The sequence below is a fragment of the Triticum urartu genome, chromosome 3 (genome assembly GCF_003073215.2).
Source record: "Triticum urartu cultivar G1812 chromosome 3, Tu2.1, whole genome shotgun sequence".
Classification (NCBI taxonomy): Eukaryota; Viridiplantae; Streptophyta; class Magnoliopsida; order Poales; family Poaceae; genus Triticum; species Triticum urartu.
In genome coordinates, this window is record NC_053024.1 from 707,238,214 (window position 1) to 707,259,390 (window position 21,177).

Consider the following 21,177-nt stretch of genomic DNA (forward strand, 5'->3'; position numbering starts at 1 on the left):
CGGATCGAGAGATATGAAGTCTCCGATAAGTTCTTCAGCTGTAAGATGGAGGAAAATAGTTCTGTCAGTGAGCACATACTCACTATGTCTGGGTTACATAACCGCTTGACTCAGCTGGGAGTTAATCTCCCGGATGACGCGGTCATTGACAGAATCCTCCAGTCGCTTCCACCAAGCTACAAGAGCTTTGTGATGAACTTCAATATGCAGGGGATGGTAAAGACCATTCCTGAAGTATTTGCTATGCTGAAATTAGCAGAGGTAGAAGTCAAGAAGGAACATCAAGTGTTGATGATGAATAAAACCACTAAGTTCAAGAAGGGCAAGGGTAAAAAGAACTTCAAGAAGGACGGCAAGGAAGTTGCTGCGCCCGGCAAGCAAGCTATCGGGAAGAAGTCAAAGAATGGACCCAAGCCTGAGACAGAGTGCTTTTATTGCAAAGGGAAGGGTCACTGGAAGCGGAACTGCCCCAAATACTTAGCGGACAAGAAGGCCGGCAACACCAAAGGTATATTTGATATACATGTAATTGATGTGTACCTTACCAGTGCTCGAAGTAACTCCTGGGTATTTGATACCGGTGCCGTTGCTCATATTTGTAACTCACAACAGGAGCTGCGGAATAAACGGAGACTGGCGAAGGACGAGGTGACGATGCGCGTCGGGAATGGTTCCAAGGTCGATGTGATCGCCGTCGGCACGCTACCTCTACATTTACCTACGGGATTAGTTATAAACCTCAATAATTGTTATTTAGTGCCATGTTTGAGCATGAACATTGTATCAGGATCTCGTTTAATACGAGATGGCTACTCATTTAAATCCGAGAATAATGGTTGTTCTATTTATATGAGAGATATGTTTTATGGTCATGCTCCGATAGTCAATGGTTTATTCTTAATGAATCTCGAGCGTATTACTACACATATTCATAGTGTGAGTACCAAAAGATGTAAGGTTGATAATGATAGTCCCACATACTTGTGGCACTGCCGCCTTGGTCACATAGGTGTCAAACGCATGAAGAAGCTCCATGCAGATGGACTTTTAGAGTCTCTTGATTATGAATCATTTGACACGTGCGAACCATGCCTCATGGGAAAAATGACCAAGACTCCGTTCTCAGGAACAATGGAGCGAGCAACCAACTTATTGGAAATCATACATACTGATGTGTGCGGTCCAATGAGTGTTGAGGCTCGCGGTGGCTATCATTATGTTCTCACCCTCACTGATGACTTGAGTAGATATGGGTATGTATACTTAATGAAACACAAGTCTGAAACCTTTGAAAAGTTCAAGGAATTTCAGAGTGAGGTTGAGAATCAACGTGACAGGAAAATCAAGTTTCTACGATCAGATCGTGGAGGAGAATACTTGAGTCACGAATTTGGCACACACTTAAGAAAATGTGGAATAGTTTCACAACTCACGCCGCCTGGAACACCTCAGCGTAATGGTGTGTCCGAACGTCGTAATCGCACTCTATTAGATATGGTACGATCTATGATGTCTCTTACCGATTTACCGCTATCTTTTTGGGGCTATACTTTAGAGACTGCCGCATTCAGTTTAAATAGGGCTCCGTCGAAATCCGTCAAGACGACACCGTATGAATTATGGTTTGGGAAGAAACCTAAGCTGTCGTTTCTAAAAGTTTGGGGATGTGATGCTTATGTCAAGAAACTTCAACCGGAAAAGCTCGAACCCAAGTCGGAAAAATGCGTCTTCATAGGATACCCTAAAGAAACTATTGGGTATACCTTCTACCTAAGATCCGAAGGCAAGATCTTTGTTGCCAAGAACGGAATCTTTCTGGAGAAAGAGTTTCTCTCGAAAGAAGTAAGTGGGAGGAAAGTAGAACTTGATGAAGTATTGCCTCTTGAACCGGTAAATGGCGCAACTCAAGAAAATGTTCCTGAGGTGCCTGCACCGACTAGAGAGGAAGTTATTCATGATGATCAAGATACTTCTGATCAAGCTCCTACTGAAATTCGAAGGTCCACAAGAACACGTTCCACACCAGAGTGGTACGGCAACCCTGTCTTGGAAATCATGTTGTTAGACAACAGTGAACCTTCGAACTATGAAGAAGCGATGGCGGGACCGGATTCCGATAAATGGCTAGAAGCCATGAAATCCGAGATAGGATCCATGTATAAAAACGAAGTATGGACTTTGACTGACTTGCCCGTTGAACGGCGAGCCATAGAAAATAAATGGATCTTTAAGAAGAAGACAGACGCGGATGGTAATGTGACCATCTATAAAGCTCGGCTTGTCGCTAAGGGTTATCGACAAGTTCAAGGGGTTGACTACGATGAGACTTTCTCACCGATAGCGAAGCTAAAGTCCGTCCGAATCATGTTAGCAATTGCCACATTCTACGATTATGAAATATGGCAAATGGACGTCAAAACGGCATTCCTTAATGGTTTCCTTAAGGAAGAATTGTATATGATGCAGCCGGAAGGTTTTGTCGATCCTAAGAATGCTAACAAGGTGTGCAAGCTCCAACGCTCGATTTATGGGCTGGTGCAAGCATCTCGGAGTTGGAACATTCGCTTTGATGAGATGATCAAAGCGTTTGGGTTTACGCAGACTTATGGAGAAGCCCGCGTTTACAAGAAAGTGAGTGGGAGCTCTGTAGCATTCCTCATACTATATGTAGATGACATACTTTTGATGAGAAATGATATAGAACTCTTGAACAGCGTCAAGGCCTACTTGAATAAGAGTTTTTCAATGAAGGACCTTGGAGAAGCTGCTTATATATTAGGCATCAAGATCTATAGGGATAGATCAAGACGCCTCATAGGTCTTTCACAAAGCACATACCTTGATAAGATTTTGAAGAAGTTCAAAATGGATCAGTCCAAGAAAGGGTTCTTGCCTGTTTTGCAAGGTATGAAATTGAGCTCGGCTCAATGCCCGACCACGGCAGAAGATATAGAAGAGATGAGTGTCATCCCCTATGCCTCAGCCATAGGTTCTATTATGTATGCCATGCTGTGTACCAGACCTGATGTAAACCTTGCTGTAAGTTTGGTAGGAAGGTACCAAAGTAATCCGGCAAGGAACACTGGACAGCGGTCAAGAATATCCTGAAGTACCTGAAAAGGACTAAGGAAATGTTTCTCGTTTATGGAGGTGACGAAGAGCTCGTCGTAAAGGGTTACGTCGACGCTAGCTTCGACACAGATCTGGATGACTCTAAGTCACAAACCGGATACGTGTATATGTTGAATGGTGGAGCAGTGAGCTGGTGCAGCTGCAAGCAGAGCGTCGTGGCGGGATCTACATGTGAAGCGGAGTACATGGCAGCCTCGGAGGCAGCACATGAAGCAATATGGGTGAAGGAGTTCATCACCGACCTAGGAGTCATACCCAATGCGTCGGGGCCAATCAAACTCTTTTGTGACAACACTGGGGCTATTGCACTTGCCAAGGAGCCCAGGTTTCACAAGAAGACAAGGCACATCAAGCGTCGCTTCAACTCCATTCGTGAAAATGTTCAAGATGGAGACATAGAGATTTGTAAAGTACATACGGACCTGAATATAGCAGATCCGTTGACTAAACCTCTCCCTAGGGCAAAACATGATCAACACCAGAATTCCATGGGTGTTCGATTCATCACAATGTAACTAGATTATTGACTCTAGTGCAAGTGGGAGACTGTTGGAAATATGCCCTAGAGGCAATAATAAAAGTATTATTATTATATTTCTTTGTTCATGATAATTGTCTTTATTCATGCTATAACTGTATTATCCGGAAATCGTAATACACGTGTGAATACATAGACCATAATATGTCCCTAGTAAGCCTCTAGTTGACTAGCTCGTTGATCAACAGATAGTCATGGTTTCCTGGCTATGAACATTGGATGTCATTGATAACGGGATCACATCATTAGGAGAATGATGTGATGGACAAGACCTAATCCTAAGCATAGCACAAGATCGTGTAGTTCATTTGCTAGAGCTTTTCCAATGTCAAGTATCTTTTCCTTTGACCATGAGATCGTGTAACTCCCGGATACCGTAAGAGTGCTTTGGGTGTATCAAACATCACAATGTAACTGGATGACTATAAAGGTGCACTATAGGTATTTCCGAAAGTGTCTGTTGGGTTGACACGGATCGAGACTGGGATTTGTCACTCCATATAACGGAGAGGTATCACTGGGCCCACTCGGTAATGCATCATCATTATGAGCTCAAGGTGACCAAATGGTTGATCACGGGATCATGCATTACGGTACGAGTAAAGTGACTTGCCGGTAACGAGACTGAACAAGGTATTGGGATACCGACGATCGAGTCTCGGGCAAGTAACATACCGATTGACAAAGGGAGTTGTATACGGGGTTGTTTAATCCTCGACATCGTGGTTCATCCGATGAGATCATCGTGGAGCATGTGGGAGCCAACATGGGTATCCAGATCCCGCTGTTGGTTATTGACCGGAGAGTCGTCCCGGTCATGTCTGCATGTCTCCCGAACCCGTAGGGTCTACACACTTAAGGTTCGGTTAAGGTTCGGTGACGCTAGGGTTATGAGATATTAGTATGCGTGTAACCCGAAAGTTGTTCGGAGTCCCGGATGAGATCCCGGACGTCACGAGGAGTTCCGGAATGTCCGGAGGTAAAGAATTATATATAGGAAGTGTTTCGGCCATCGGGACAAGTTTCGGGGTTATCGGTATTGTACCGGGACCACCGGAGGGGTCCCGGGGGCCCACCGGGTGGGGCCACCTGTCCCGGGGGGCCACATGGGCTGTAGGGGTGCGCCTTGGCCTAGATGGGCCAAGGGCACCAGCCCCAAAAGCCCATGCGCCTAGGGTTCCACTTAAGGGAAGAGTCCCAATGGTGGAAGGCACCTCTAGGTGCCTTGGGGGGGAGGGAAACCTCCCCTTGGCTGCCGCACCTAGGAGATTGGATCTCCTAGGCTGGCACCCCCCCCCCTCCCTTGGCCCTCCTATATATAGTTGAGGAGAGGGAGGACTTCATACCTCAGCCTTTGGTGCTTCCCTCTCCCCTGTTACATCTCTCCCTCGTAGTACACGGCGATGCCCTGCTACTGTGACGCCCTGCATCCACCACCACGCCGTCGTGTTGCTGGATCTTCATCAACCTCTCCTCCCCCCTTGCTGGATCAAGAAAGGAGGAGACGTCATCCGTTCCGTACGTGTGTTGAACGCGGAGGTACCGTCCGTTCGGTGCTAGGATCTCCGGTGATTTGAATCACGTCGTGTTCGACTACATCAACCCCGTTCTTCGAACGCTTCCGCTCGCGATCTACAAAGGTATGTAGATGCATCTAATCACTCGTTGCTAGATGAACTCCTAGATGGATCTTGGTGAAACGAATAGGAAAATTTTTGTTTTCTGCTACGTTCCCCAACACTCGTAGCTCCTACGGGGTGGAGACAATGGAGTCGGTCCATGGATTTTCCTTCCTTTTGCTACATTTCGCTCAAAGGGTTGAAGGAAGATAGTGCATCAAGTTATTCGCAAAGGGCCAACTTGATCCTCTTCCCCAGGGATCCCAGATGAGGGAAACCTAGGAGAGCCACCGTCTCCAACTATCGTCCATGTACGGTCCATACTAGATCTGACCAACTGTCCATCCTACCTCTCTACCTTTTTGACAGCCCATCTTTTGTCTCGGTAGAGTCTTTCAGTGGCATGTGTCACTAGAGCCGCAGGAAGTGCAGCACCAACTCATCCTCCGTCGGCTCGAACGACTCCTGAGCCTCCTCCTCCCCCGCCTTCTCCTTCACCTCCACGCCGGCGACGCCCAGATTTATCTCCTCCATTTCCCCGATGAAGTCAAGGCCCTCGCCAACCACCAGACAAGAAGACGCGGCGAGGGGCCGGGACGGACAGGGACGACTAAAAAAAGAGGAACATTTCCCTGTTCAGCCCAACACGAAGTAGGCCGCCAAAATGGCCTGCTCGATTGGGCCCAATAGGGCCCACCTGTAAAGCCGCAGCACGAACGCCGGATCTTTGGTCCCCAAATAGAAAATTAGCGCCGGCCATTTGTAAATGGAGATCACTAACTAAGGATGGAGTTATCTAAAAAGAAACTAACTAAGGATGGGGAGATACGCATCAATTCTGTAATTGTGATAACAGGATCACTAATTGCGACATGGCACGCCTATCAACTATATACTCCCTCCGTTCCTAAATATTTGTTTTTCTAGAGATTTCAACGTGACTACATATAGAGCAAAATGAGTGAATCTGCACTCTAAAATATGTCTATATACATCCTTATGTGGTAGTCTATTTGAAATCTCCAAAAAGACAAATATTTAAGAACGAAGGGAGTAGTATATATCCGCTGGGTCTCATTAATGTGTGGCTATCACAGTATCATAGGCAAATCAGGCATCAAAATACCGTACGCACAACCGTTCCAATTTTATAATGCTTTCATATGTTCTGTTGTGGCTTATCATGTTCAAAACATTGCCATAGATTGTTTATTTTAAAACATGTTATTTAGTGACAGTTAAAACTAGCTCAAGATCGTTACAAGTTGAGCACGAACCACTTTCTACAACTCGACCTTGAGTTTCGCTCTGTTTGAGCTCAATTGAATCTTAATATAAGCTGAGATGAGCCTACTTCAACTCGACTCATTTGCAGCTCGAGCCGCAATCTGCACATGAATTTCTCCCTTTCTCTTTTATTCCGTCTCTTCCTTGGCCGCGTCCACAGAATAATCTTCTTTCTTACTGCACCAAGATACACAACATGTTTTTTTCTTTTGTGGAAGTCCCCAAATTTTGAAACTTGAAACTGTCAAGAAGTAATATTTTTGAGATTTGTAGAGTTTAGAATTCTGAAAGTTGGCCCAAGATTTATTTAAAATGTCAAATCTAGAAGCTTCAAAATTCTGAAAAGTTTCAAATCAAATTACAAAAGCTTGTCCAAGGTTTTTCAAAGCCGGTACTGCAATTCTTTTAAGTGCAAATTGAACATTCATTGGTAGATAATAAAAAAAGACTTAATAGTAAGTGCAAAATCTAGAAAGTTTGAAAAATGAAATAATTATCTAAATTTGATCGCATGGGTACATGGGCGCAATTACCCACCAATTAGCTCAAAAGTTCTGTACCCAATCCACTTTTGGGTGTTTGGTAGCCTGCACGAGCTCAGTCCAAACACCTTCGTAGCTTGCATGAAGAGAGAACACCCTAGCAGCCGTTCCCTCGTCAGCATGCACAAGCGAAGAAACCGACGACGTGTTTGAAAAAATGTTCAAATTTCCAAATTGGTTTAAATTTTAAAAGATGCTCATAATTCCAAAAAATCAAATATTCAAAAATACTTTAGATTTTCAATTCTTTTTTAACATTACAAAAAATGGTTAGGTTTAAATTTTTTTCAAAAAATGTTCAGAATTTCATAAATATTCATAATTGAAATATTGTTTAAGTTTTTTGAAAAAATTAAAAAAAGTTCAGAATTTCAATTATTTATATATATATTTTAAAAAAATTCAAAATTCCAAAAAAATTATTTATAGTTTCTAAAATTATTCATAATTTTAAAAAATAGTATTTAAAATTTGTTTAAAATTTCAAAAAAATTGTTCACCTTTTTTAAATTTTTTTGTTCACTTTAAAAAATATTGCTACAGTAGTGAACGGCATGCCTAAACAGAGTCACGACTTAGCATGTCTTAGCACATACACATCGCTAGCAAACAACGGGAAATGTATGTACCCATCATGTCTAGACTCGCCATGTATCAGAATCTCGGCTTTGGCAATAGAGACTAATTCTACTTCTTTTGTTGTAATTCCTGAATTTATGATTGATGTTGTAAAATCAGACATGATCCGTCAAGACGATTAAAATGCCTTGATGGCGGTTCTAGAAAAAAGAGCATACAGACACCTAGGAACATAAAGTTAAGGATGCAAGCGAGAAAATCCGCAAATATCTGCGCAAGAAGTGAACCTCATGCTGATGGTAACAGAGAAATGACTTTAGTTGACCTTTTTTTTTGATGCATCAGTGGGAAGGAATGAAGAGGCGAAAGAACAAGGCACAAATGCACATGCGCAACACATGGGCAGACCCCAAAAAGATCGCAACGTCCACCCACACGAAAGGAACTCGTACGTACAGATACGGGTAGGCATATCTTATTTCCTTGTCTACACGGCGCACCCACACGCGCACCGACGGACATGATGACAGGTCGCGCAGCCGGCCGGGCGACGAGCACAAGAAACGCAACACCAAGTTCTCCGACGATTCTTCCCGCCTTGCGCCGGCCGGCGACCGAGCTTGACGCCGGAGATCAGCTTTACTACAGAAAACCAAATTCGAGATATTGTAGGATCAGCTTTTCTCATGCTCGGAGAACTGTTGGAGATCCCAGGACTTCCAGCACTCCCAGGACCGCGGCTTGAGGTTCTTCTTGACGCTGCGGCGGACGTGGCAGAGCACCCAGTAGTGCTCCTCCTCGCCGTCGTCGGCCCGGCGGTAGCACCGCGGGTCCGTGATCTCGTACTCGGACATGGCCCACCCGGTGCTCCGCCGCCGCCCCTGCTGCGCCCCGTCCTCCCCTCTCACGCCGCCGCGGGCGTAGAAGCAGTACAGCGTCATGGACCAGCGCGCGACCACGCCCAGCTCCGTCACGGACCGGCGGTGCTCCTTGCTCCCGCTGTGCATCCACTTGCCGCCGCCGCCGCCCTCCGGGGTGCGCCGCGCCTGGGCGCCCTCCCCGCGCCGCCGCGCCGCGAAGAAGTAGCCGTGCCCGCTCCGCAGCAGGCCGTGCCGCGCAAGAAGCTCCCAGGGGGTCGCCGCGCACGGGTCCGCCTCCACCACCGCGCCCGCCACGCGCGGCGCGAACCCGCGCAGCTGCGGCCGGAGGAAGTGCAGCACCAGCTCGTCCTCCGTCGGCTCGAACTCGATCTCCTCCTCCTCCCCTGCCTCTTTCTTCACCAGCACCCCGCCGGCGACGCCCAGATTTATCTCCTCCTCCTCCCCCGCCTCCTTCTTCACCTCCACCCCGTCGGCGCCGCCAAGATTTATCTCCTCCATTTCCCCGATGAAGTGAAGTCTCCCCTCCCTCCGATGAAGTCAAGGCGCTCGGCAACGGCAACCACCAGACAATAAGATGCGGCGAGGGACCGGGGACGGACAGCGACGGCTAGAAAATGGCACCTCGGCATCCGGAGTGAGTGACTCGCACGCTGCGTTTTCTTTCCAACCACCGCGCGCTGGTACTTTTTTTTCCAATGAGAAATTCCACCGCTGGTACCTTGCTTTCTTTTTTTAGACAAACCGATGGTAGCTTGTACCTTTCCCTATTCAGCCGAACACGGAGTAGCCCGCCGAGATGGCCTGCTCGATCGGGCGCAATCGGAAAGTCACAGCACTAACGCCTTGGATCTGCAAAATCAGAGTACCCCTTTCAAAAATCACTCCCACGTTGTCAGATTGCGACAAATAACGCATTGTATGTGTACCACTCGTTGCAACCTGAAAGAGTTTTACTTTTTCATGAATTTTTTGAGAAACTTTCAATCTATTTATTTTCAATTATGATATTACAATGAACATTAGTAGAAATAATAAAAATTACATCCAGATTCGTAGATCACGTAGCGACGACTAACAAAAGCACTAAAGCGAGTTGAAGAGGCGTTGTTGCCATCGCCCCTCCCGCGTGCAATTGGGCAAAACTTCTTTTAGTAGACAACTGAGAAGTCTTCGTGCTAAGGCCCCATAGAACCAATACATCAGAACGGAGGCTAGGCGAGGAGAGCATTATTCCATCCTCAGGGAGCCGCCAACGTATCCCTTTCCTGAGTAGGACGTAAACCCTAACAAAACTATTTTTTTTTCTAAAAACAAAGCCCTCCCACAAGCAATGGCCGGGGTCCACTCCATCCCAATGGCCCTAAGGCCACCGAAGACGAGGTGAACCGGCGGGAGACAGAGAAACCCTAGCCCTTTTAGGGGACGAGCAGTAGAAAAAAGTTAGAGCCTAAAAAACATATATTTTTCGTAGATTTGTTTTTTCAAAATGTTTTATCTCTTAAACCGTGCATCCAAATCTTAAATCATTTTCATCATTGATCCCTGTTTACTCAAAACAAGATCACATATTGACAGGTTTCGAGGAACCTTTTTTCACGAAAAAACCGTGCAGGGAGCACGTTTTTTTCCCTTTCCAAAGAGGCACACGTTTTTTCCTTTTCCAAGAGGCACGACCGTGCCTTTCGCGAAAGAAAATCCGTGCCTCCGTGAGAAGTAAATCAGTGCGTCTCGCGGGATGAAAAAGACGTGTTTTTTCCCTTTCCGAGAGGCACAAACGTGCCTCTCGCGAAACAAAAACATGTGTTTTTTCTTCCCGAGAGGCAAATCCGTGCCTTTACAAGAAGTAAATCCGTGCCTCTCACGAAACGAAAAAAATAAAATGCGTATTTTTTCCTCTCGCAGAACAAAAAAAAAACACATTCCCCCCCTTCTGAGAGGAAGGGCCGTGCCTCTGCCGGAAGCACATCCGTGCCTCCATGAGAAGTGAATCCGTGCCTCTCACGGAACAAAAAAGGAAGTGCATTTTTTCGCGCAATCTTTTCCCTATTTTGTTTTGGCCAAATCCTAAGAAAAACCGGTGGAAAAGAAAAGCCGAAAAAACCAAAAATTTCTATTTGAAAGCAGAAAACATGTACATAAAAATAAATAATAAAATCCGGAGGAAGCGCCCAAAGCGCGACACGTAGCAGCAGCTGAGAGCGTGTCAAGTGGCCCTTGCGGGTGCTCCCGAAGGAGCACTCAATTAGTTGCTCTGTCTAATCTGACCGGGCTTGATCTTTTTATTTTTGGGATCTATTTACACCGTGTAAATGGAGATCACTAATTAAGGATGGTGAGCTAGGCATCAATTCTGTAACTGTGATAACAAAGATCACCCATTAAGTAGTGCGATATGGTGCGCATGTCGATTATATCCAGCAAATCGGGGGAATGAAATGTCAAGGCTCCCAATATGATAAAGTTCTTCCGCAACTCAGATCAGGGTGTAACCGTGTAAGCACCACCAAAACAACCATGTTGTAAGTTATGATTACCAAGCTTCCTTCGGCACACATCTTGTTTCCCTTGCAAGCTTACAGTCTCAACAACCAGTAGAGGAAAAAAATATTAAGATATATAATGGTAAAGACAATGAACAAACACATAAACAACAAATATAAGTATCCCCATCACAAAATAAAAATAAACATGAAAATATGAGCGCTCACATGCCATTTCCTTCCTGGAAGCATCGCTCTTGAGGGAACAATCCTGGTGTTGTCAATTGTCGAGGTTCATGTGGATGGTTGGTGGTCCTTGCAATGATACATTTTCCCCACACGGTTTTTTTATCCGTGCCTTACTCGATCCTGGTTGAGAAAAATAAGCGACTACTGAAAAAAGAGCAAAAATGGGTATATCTAATCTCTAAACTATTAACATGATTTAGAGTTTGTTCTTGACTGGATTGCTCAGTCATTCAACTTATAATAACATAAATATATGCACCATCATAGTGGTTTTGACCAAAGTGCAGGCCATATCAACACCATGTGTCTTCCATATCACAATTTTTCACGCGAGCTCCATATATTGCTTAAATGTACTAGGAATGAAAAACATAAAGGGAAATAACAACATGCGCAAAAGGAGAAAAAAAATCTCTGCAAATTTTTTTATATACTAGCCTATTATTTTAGACAAATGAGGAAAATAAGAGACTATAAAAATATACTTCAATAAAAAATACATTTGGTTTCTTTAGAAATATATTAACTCAGTTTCTTGTGTTTCTTAATTTTTCTTTAGATGAAGAATATGTAATGCCCATTTCTTTTATCATATTTGGTGTAAGTAAATCATTTGATCAAAACTACTTTGAGGGCCCAAATGCTATGATATTATTGTCTGAATTGCAAACACATTCAGTAGTTAAGGGTTAAAAATTACAATATGTATAGCTATTATTTGCTATGAAATACACATTTGTTTTTCTATAGGAATATATATATAACTTACCATAGGTTTTGATTTATGCATCCCTACAACAGGAAAAACGTTTTTTAATATATTTTTATAGTAATATATTTGTTGTTAGGAGATATCCACTATGTTTCAATGGTGGGCAAAGTGTCACCCCCACCCCCGGGCCCCTTTAGAGCATAGTTTAACGACTAAGAACCGAGAAATTTGTCATGAATTTCAGGTAATGCGAAAAGAAGGATTATAAACGATAACTAATACTCCCTCCATTTCAGAATATAAGGCGTATTGGTTTCCGTGCAAGTGAACCATTTGAATGTTCGACCAAGATTATAGAATAAAATAACAACATGTGCAATACCTAATAGATAAAATATGAAACTAGTTTTCATGATGAATCAAATGATATAAATTTTGTCTTGTGGATAGTGATATATTTTTCTCAAAACTCGGTCAAACATACACATGTTTGACTATTCAAAAAACAAATATACCTTATATAAAGGAGTGGAGGGAGTATGTGGTTACTCCACGGGTGACTTGGGACTATACCTAGCCATGTGAAACCCGGACCGAAATTCTTGCGCCGGGCCAGGCCTGGGCCTAAGTTTTTAGCCCAAAGGTTGGGCTGGGCCGGGCTTAGGCTTTGCATATGTGGATTTTAAGGATGTGGCCTGGCCCGAGGGCTAAGGCCTGATGGGTTTTCCATTGACGCATTGGGCTTGGACCTTAAATCTAGGCACAAAGGTCGGGCAGGGCCTGGGTTTTCTGCCTCGAGTTTTTTAAGCCCAACTCAAACCCTGTCCCGGTCTGACACATGGCTAGGTATAATTGGGATGCAGTCACTGCACCACATGTTTTTGGTAATGCGGTGGGAACTGGGGAAGGGGGGGTGGACGCACATGAATTTCCCCTATTTCTTTATCCCTTCTCTTCCTTGGTGGAGTGTACACACAATGTGTTTTTTTCTTTTGTGGAAGTCCCCAAGCCTTGAAAGTTCAATGTGCCAAGAAGTTCTTTTTTAGTTTAAATTTTGATATTTGGGCCAAGATTTTTTATACGGTCTAATCTAGAAGTTTCAAAATTCTAACTTCTGAGAAGTTACAAATTTTAAAAGCCTATCCAAGATTTTTTAATCCAATAATTCATTTGTTTAAATTACTAACTTTTTCTTCTTTATAGTAATTTTGTAAGTGCCAAATATAGAAAGTTGCCAAAATGAAATATGTGCTCCAAATTTGATCACGTGGGTGCAGGGGCGCCCGCCAATTAGTTGCGCTCAGTATGTGGTCTTAAATGTACGAGTATGGCAAATAGTAAGATATCGAAGTTAGTTCAAGGGATGCTAAGTCTGATCCGATGGTGAGATGTAACAGGAATGCTAAAAATCTGATGTCGGTTTTTAACGTTCCCCAATCAACGCCAAGCTTTTCCATGTGAAAACAAATAAATTTCCCATGCTTATGTATAAGGATTTGCCATGTTCTAAAGTGAAAATTGCCATGTAGTATAAAAATATCTCAAGTTGCTGTGTTGTACCGAGTAATTGCCATGTGTTCGATCAAGATTGGACGTACTGGAGGGTGTGAGATTTTTTACCCTCAAAATCTAATGCCAAATGTATATTGGGGTCCATTGATCAGACATATCATAAGTTCCTAACACAAAACTATTCTTCTATTTTGGGTAGAATGGTATCCGGCCTATATACCTAAATAGTTCTTCCTCACTACTTGTATTATCTTAACATGCATAAATGCCATCTCATCAAAGGCCCACCACAACATGCACGGAAATTATTTTTCATTATTAGTGCATCTCCAAGGCTGCCCCACAAATATGCTCCAGTATCCGTCTGCGGACAAGGGGGGCCAGTCGACGGGCACCGATGCGCGTGCCGGCCATCCAATGCTACTGGCATACATCCAGCCCCATTTTTTTAGCCTGCACACTCAAATAGCGGCATATATATAGTTTACAATAGTTCAAATGTTCAAATGTGGTGGTAGTTCTAATTAAATAAGTTCAAATATTACACTCAAAACATTGTTGTCCCCTTTAACTGCCCACAGATACTCAATCAGATCTTCTTTTAGTTGCTCGTGAGTTGCTCGATCCCAAAATTTTTGATGCATTTGAACAAACTCTTCAAATGTGACCGGATTCTGATATGGACATTCGATAGGACCACCCATGTTCTCAAATTCAAGACTTACTGCAACATCATCACCCTCATCCTACACGATCATGTTCTGCATGATCATAACCAGGTCATGACCTACCACAAGGTCTCCACATCCCATGGTTTAGTTGGTCCACGAACAACTGCCAAATGTGCCCGCAGAACTCCAAATGACCTCTCAACATCCTTTTTAGCTGCTTCTTTTCTTTGGGCAGAGTGAGCCTTTTTCTGGCCAACTTGGTATCAACATAGTGCTTGTATATGTACTACATATCCTTATCCATTGCTTCAAAGAAGATGGCCAAAGAATTAGCATGGGCATTTCACTGAACAGTTGCCGGACATGGTGAGTGCCGTAGGAGCTGATGGAACCTGCACGATGGTCGGAGGAGACGTGTGGAAAGGCGACGCTGGAGAAGTGATAATCCCCAAGTGCAAGGAATCATCGTAGCAATTTCCAAAGGTGGAAGTGATAGGTATGGAGTGTCGAACCCACAAGGAGCTAAAGGTAAGATCAATATTCTCTCAAGCCCTATCTACCACGGATACGACTCTACGTACACCGAACGTTTGCTTCCAACTAGCAACAAGAAATAAAACTATGTTGTGGGTATGAAGAGGATAACTTTATATGATATCGGAGAGATAAAATATAGAAGTAGGTGATGTTATCATAAAGTTAGAATATATTACAAGATATTACAAATAGCGAGTGTGTAATAATGGTGGATCGGTGTGCGGAATTGTCCTAGGCAATCGTTAACAAGACCGGTAATGACTATTGCAGTTTCATATGAGGGAGAGGCATAAGCTAACATACTTTCTCTATTTGGATCATATGCACTTATGATTAGAACTCTAGCAAGCATCCACAACTACTAAAGATCATTAAGGTAAAACTCAACCATAGCATTAAAGCATCAAGTCCTCTTTATCCCATACGCAACAACCCCCTTACTCGGGTTTGTGTTTCAATCACTCATGCAACCCACTATAAGCGAATCATAAACGTATTGCAACACCCTACAGCGGAAACCCTCACGCTTGCGCGACACGGAGGGAACCATAGGACAGCACCAAAGTAAAACATACAACTCATACCAGTCTAGATCATCAATCAACCCAAAGACAAAATATATCTACTCAAAACATCATAGGATGGCAACACATCATTGGATCATAATATGTGGCATAAAGCACCATGTTCAAGTAAGGATTACAGCGGGGTGCGGGAGAGTGGACCACGTAAAAGAGACGAGGATGGTGATGATGATGGTGATGTTGATGAAGACGATCACCGCGGCGATGATTCCCCTCCCGATGGCACTCCGATGCCACCGAGCGAGAGGAGGAGAGGTTCTCCCCCTTTTGCTTCCTCCTCCATGGCCTCCCCCTTGGATGGGGAGAGGTTCCCCCTCCGGTCCTTGGCCTTCATGGTGATGATGGCCCCTCCGGGATCCTCCTCCATGCCCTCCGGTGATGATGGCCCTCTCTGGCAGGGTGCCAGAGAGGGCCTAGATTGGTTTTCGGTGGCTACGGAGGCTTCTGGCGGCGGAACTCCTGATCTAGGTTAATTTTCCAAGGTTTCTGTATTTATAGGAATTTTTGGCGTCGGTCTCACGTCAAGGAGGTGCCCGGGGCGTCCACGAGGCAGGGGCCCACGCCCAAGGGGGGTGGGCGCGCCCCCCACCCTCGTGGACAACCCGGGACTCTTCTGGCCCAACTCTTTTACTCCGGGGTCTTCTTTTGGTCCATAAAAAATCGTCAAAAATTGGCACGTCAATTGGACTCCGTTTGATATTCCTTTTCTGTAAAACTCAAAAACAAGGAAAAAAACAGAAACGGGCACTGTGCTCTAGGTTAATAGGTTAGTCCCAAAAACCATATAAAATAGCATATAAATGTATATAAAACATCCAAGGTTGATAATATAATAGCATGAATACTTCATAAATTATAGATATGTTGGAGACGTATCAGCATCCCCAAGCTTAATTCCTGCTTGTCCTCGAGTAGGTAAATGATAAAAGAAATAATTTATGAAGTGTGAATGCTAGCAAGTGCATAAGTTTCACCAATGATAGTTTCAATCACTTTTTCTAGCATCATTATATATCATAACAGTAGCTCATTTTCATAAAACTTTTCATGATCAAGTAACAAGCTATTCACATGTTAAAGTATAGATCATAAACTCTCTTGAAACTAACAAACTATATTCTCAGTCATCAAACAATTGCAATTCATCTTACTTCCAGGAAGGGTCTATGTCAGAGCTTTGATTTAGCAACCTCCACATACTCAACTATCATTTAGTATTTCACAATTGCTGACACTCACGTGATATTTATGGGTTCAAAGTTTTAATCGGACACAGAGAAAGATAGGGGCTTATAGTTTTGCCTCCCAACGTTTTACCTCAAGGGTAATGTCAACAACAATAGTTCATGAAAACTTACATCCAATTGGATATATATATATATATATATCAGGATCTTTCCAACACAATGTGCTTGCCAAAGGATAAAATGTAAAAAGGAAAGGTGAAGATCACCATGACTCTTGCATAATGGTAGAAGATAAAAGTAAAAGATAGGCCCTTCGTAGAGGGAAGCAGAGGTCGTCATGCGCTTTTATGGTTGGATGCACAAAATCTTAATGCAAAAGAACGCCACTTTATATTGCCACTTGTGATATGGACCTTTATTATGCAGTACGTCGCTTTTATTTCTTCCACATCACACGATTGTATAAAGCTTATTTTCTCCACATTAATAGATCATACATATTTAGAACGCAATTTTTTATTGCATGCACCGATGACAACTTACTTGAAGGATCTTACTCAATCCATAGGTAGGTATGGTGGACTCTCATGGCAAAACTAGTTTAAGGAATGTTTGGAAGCACAATTAGTATCTCTACTTGGTGCAAAGAATTTGGCTAGCATGAGGGGGAAAAACAAGCTCAACATTTTGGATGATCCAAGACAATATACTTTATTTCGGATATAAGAAAACATAACCCATTACGTTGTCTTCCTTGTCCGACATCAAGCTTTTGAGAGAATTCCTTATTTAACACCGTCTTAAAATTTCTTGCCTTATTTAACACTGAAAATTTCCCCCTTCCTTATTTAACACCGAGTCTAAATTTTATGCCCTTTATGACACTTTCGTTCGTTTTATGTCTTAACGGTGTGTGACCAAAAATTTACGTGTATGTGTGTACCCGGCCGAGTCATTTTGCTAAGTGCCTGAGCCATATCTCAACTCTATACCATATCTTTTTTTAGACTAAGTGAATTAGGCTTGCTAGTTCTGTAGTAACTAAAATACAATGTATAAACTTGCAACCAACAATTGATTTGATAATTCATGCTACCAAATTGGTCGCCGTGCATTCAGTCCGGGTGACTATAAATTTTAGATTTCTATAGTCTATAGAAAAATACTACTTACTTGCTAATATAAGATGATGCCGTCAAGTGCAATTATGATTGGTAAAAGAAAGTACTTGTGCAAAGCGCCTCTGCTGCCGGTTGTGCTCATTGCCTGGGTCGCCCATCGCCGGTTTGCCGTGCTAGCTGGCTACCAGCTGCATCAGCACTGCGACCGGCTACCTGGCTGCTGGACCGCAACGCCAACTCCTCGTCTCCTCCATGTAAGTCATTCTCCGGTTTTTGGCTGGGCAGGCTCCGACACCTTTTGCCCCCACTTAGCTCCGCCAGTGCTAATATGCTTGCACGTGCAAAACTAATCAAAGATGAGCTAGCGCATGTATGTACTCGTGCATGTTTCTTCCCTGTATGTATTCTGTCTTTAAGAAAAATCTTCAGTAAGTAACTTTTTCTTGGTACAAAATTCTCAACTTCATCCAGACAAAGCCACATGCTGAAGCTAAAAAACCACGTAATATTTTGTTCACGTACCCATGAGGGGCAAATAGGTCTTTTCAGCTGTAATTTAACACGATTAAGGCTTAAAATGAAAGAGAATGTTATAAAAGGCATAAAATTTAGACACGGTGTTAGATAGGGAAGAAAAAAAATCCAATGTCAAATAGGGAAACAACATTTAAAATAGTGTTATATAAGGAATTTTCTCCAAGCTTTTAGCATGTCATATTTTAATGAGTGCTCACAATTACAAAACATGTCCAAGATAGTATATTTATATGTGAAATCTCTCTTCCTTCAATATTTTTTCATGAATTGTTCAAATGACTAATTCTACGTTTGCTAACTTTCAAAAAAATTACTACCTATACTTATTTTATGTGAAGTCATTACTCCCCATGGTGTAAGCATATGAAGCATATATAAATTCAGACTTATGATATTTCAATTATTCAACCATTTACTCATAGGATATACGTGAAGCACGTGAGTAAATGACAAACTACTCCAAAAGATAATAGTGAAGGACACCGAGTAGTCAAATAATTAACTAGCCATGGGAGGATTCTTTTTCATTTAATAATTCAGATCCAATGATTTCATTCAATCAGCAAGTAAAATTGAAAATACGCTCCAAGCAAAACACATATCATGTGATGAATAAAAATATAGCTCCGAGTAAGGTATACCGATAGTTTTGAAGACGAAAGAGGGGATGCCTTCCGGGGCATCCCCAAGCTTAGGCGCTTGAGTCTTCCTTGAATATTACCTTGGGGTGGCTCGGGAATCCCCAAGCTTAGGGTCTTTCCACTCCTTATTCTCCTCATATCGATATCTTACCCAAAGCTTGAAAACTTCAATCACACAAAACTTAACAAAACTTCGTGAGATAGGTTAGTATGATAAATAGTAAACCATTCAATTTGGTAGTATCGAAGACAAGGTTCATAATTGTTCTCACACAATGCCTACTGTACCATATCATTTCTACAATTTATATTGAGAAATATAAGTCATAGAAACTAGAAAACAAGCAAACTATGGAATGAAAATAGAATCTGTCAGAAACAGAACAGTCTATAATGATCTGAACACTAACCATACTTCTGCTACTCAAACAACTATGCAATAAATTGGTGGACGTGAGGAATTTATCTATTAATCTTCTGCAAAAAGAATCATCACCAAAGCACTCTTCTGTAAAAAATGGCAGCTAATCTCGTGAGCGCAAAGTTTCTATTTTTTACAGCAAGATCACATTAACTTTCACCCAAGTCTTCCCAAAGGTCTTACTTGGCACTTTATTAAAAGAAAAGCTATAAAACATGATTACTACAGTAGCTTAATCATGTAAACACACAAAAACAGTAAGGGTAAATATTGGGTTGTTTCCCAACAAACGCTTTTTCTTTAATGCTTTTAGCTAGGCATGATGATTTCAATGATGCTCACATAAAAGATAAGAATTGAAACATAAAGAGAGCATCATGAAGAATATGACTAGCACATTTGAACCTAACCCACTTCCTATGCCTAGGGATTTTGTGAGCACATAATTTATAGGAACAAGAATCAACTAGCATAGGAAGGCAAAATTAGTATAACTTCAAAACTTTAAGCACATAGAGAGGAAACTTGATATTATTGCAGCTCCTACAAGCATATGTTCCTCCCTCATAATAATTTTCAGTAGCATCATGAATGTATTCAACAACATAACCATCACATAAAGCATTTTTTCATGGTCTACAAGCATAGAAAATTTTCTACTCTCCACATAAGCAAAAATTCTTCTCATTCGGAATAGCGGGATCACTAGTTCCTAAAGTTGACACTCTTCCAAACCCGCTTTAGATGGTAGTGTTATTCATACTCCAAAAGATATAAGTGAAGTTCATGGAGAATTCTATAATTAATATAAACTAACCAATATCCAAGCTCAAAATGTATAAGTGAAGCACACGAAGCATTCTATAAAACCATACTCAAAAGATTTAAGTGAAGCACGAAGAGAAATTCTACTTAAAAGATATAAGTGAAGCACACGAAGTATTCTATAAATTGATGAAGGGACATTCTCATACTATCATGGTTCTTTAAAGAGAAAGAAAAACACAAAGGACACAAATCATGTGAACAAAACAAAAACCGAGGTATACCGATATTTGTTGAAGAAGAGAGATGGGATGCCAACCGGGGCATCCCCAAGCTTAGATGCTTGAGTATCCTCTGCAATATTTACTTGGGGTGCCTTGGGCATCCCCAAGCTTGAACTCTTGCCTCTCTTTATTCTTCTCATATTGATAGCTCCTCGATCTTCGAACATTTCATCCACACAAAACTTTAACAAAAACTTTGTGAGATCCGTTAGTGTAATAAAGCAAATCACTACCTTTAGGTACTGTTGTGAACTCATTTTAAATTCATATTGGTGTAATATCTACTATATTCCAACTCATCCATGGTTCATACCCCCCGATACTACTCATAGATTCATCTAAATAAGCAAACAACACATAGAAAACAGAATCTGTCTAAAACAGGACAGTCTGTAGTAATATGGAGGTTTAGTAAACTTCTGTAACTCCAAAAATTATGAAATAAATTTGAAAATTTAAAAAATTTATATATAAGTAATGTTCAAATAGTTTCAGATCCATTTGACTCTCCAGTAAAAAAAAAATGTAAAATCACGTGCTACAGCCAAAGTTTTTGTTTTTGTTCTGCACATAGTAAACAAGCAATCTAATCATCCTAAAACCAAAGCTTGGCACATTATTTTTATAATACAATGGATATATACAAGGGGCTAATTATTTACAGAGAAACTTCCATGAAAAATTCTACATTGTTTCCGTGAGCATGAACACAAGTGCTCAAGGTCGACCCTCACTTCTTCAATGCATAACTTTCCAACCACTTCTCTTTTTGAAAAAAATTTTAGGCATGAGAGGCAAGTAAATTTTTTTGGTATTTTCATTCTTTTAAATTTTTTTGTATGTTTCACCCACAACTAAACATAAACAAAAATGAAAAACAAAATCTACTTAGTGAAGA

General features: G+C 42.0%; 1 protein-coding gene across 1 annotated transcript; it reads right to left on the reverse strand.

The window, feature by feature from the left end:
- Positions 1 to 7,997: 7,997 nt before the first annotated feature.
- On the reverse strand, positions 7,998 to 9,175 carry LOC125549313 (NAC domain-containing protein 18-like). Its single transcript, XM_048712755.1, has one exon. It carries the CDS (start codon positions 9,074 to 9,076, stop codon positions 8,372 to 8,374), a length of 705 nt encoding a protein of 234 aa, XP_048568712.1. The 5' UTR covers positions 9,077 to 9,175; the 3' UTR covers positions 7,998 to 8,371.
- Between the last annotated feature and the right edge of the window lie 12,002 nt (positions 9,176 to 21,177).

Bases quoted from the DNA above. Each gene is read 5' to 3' on its own strand.
- LOC125549313 (XM_048712755.1), bottom strand. From the start codon at position 9,076: ATGGAGGAGATAAATCTTGGCGGCGCCGACGGGGTGGAGGTGAAGAAG.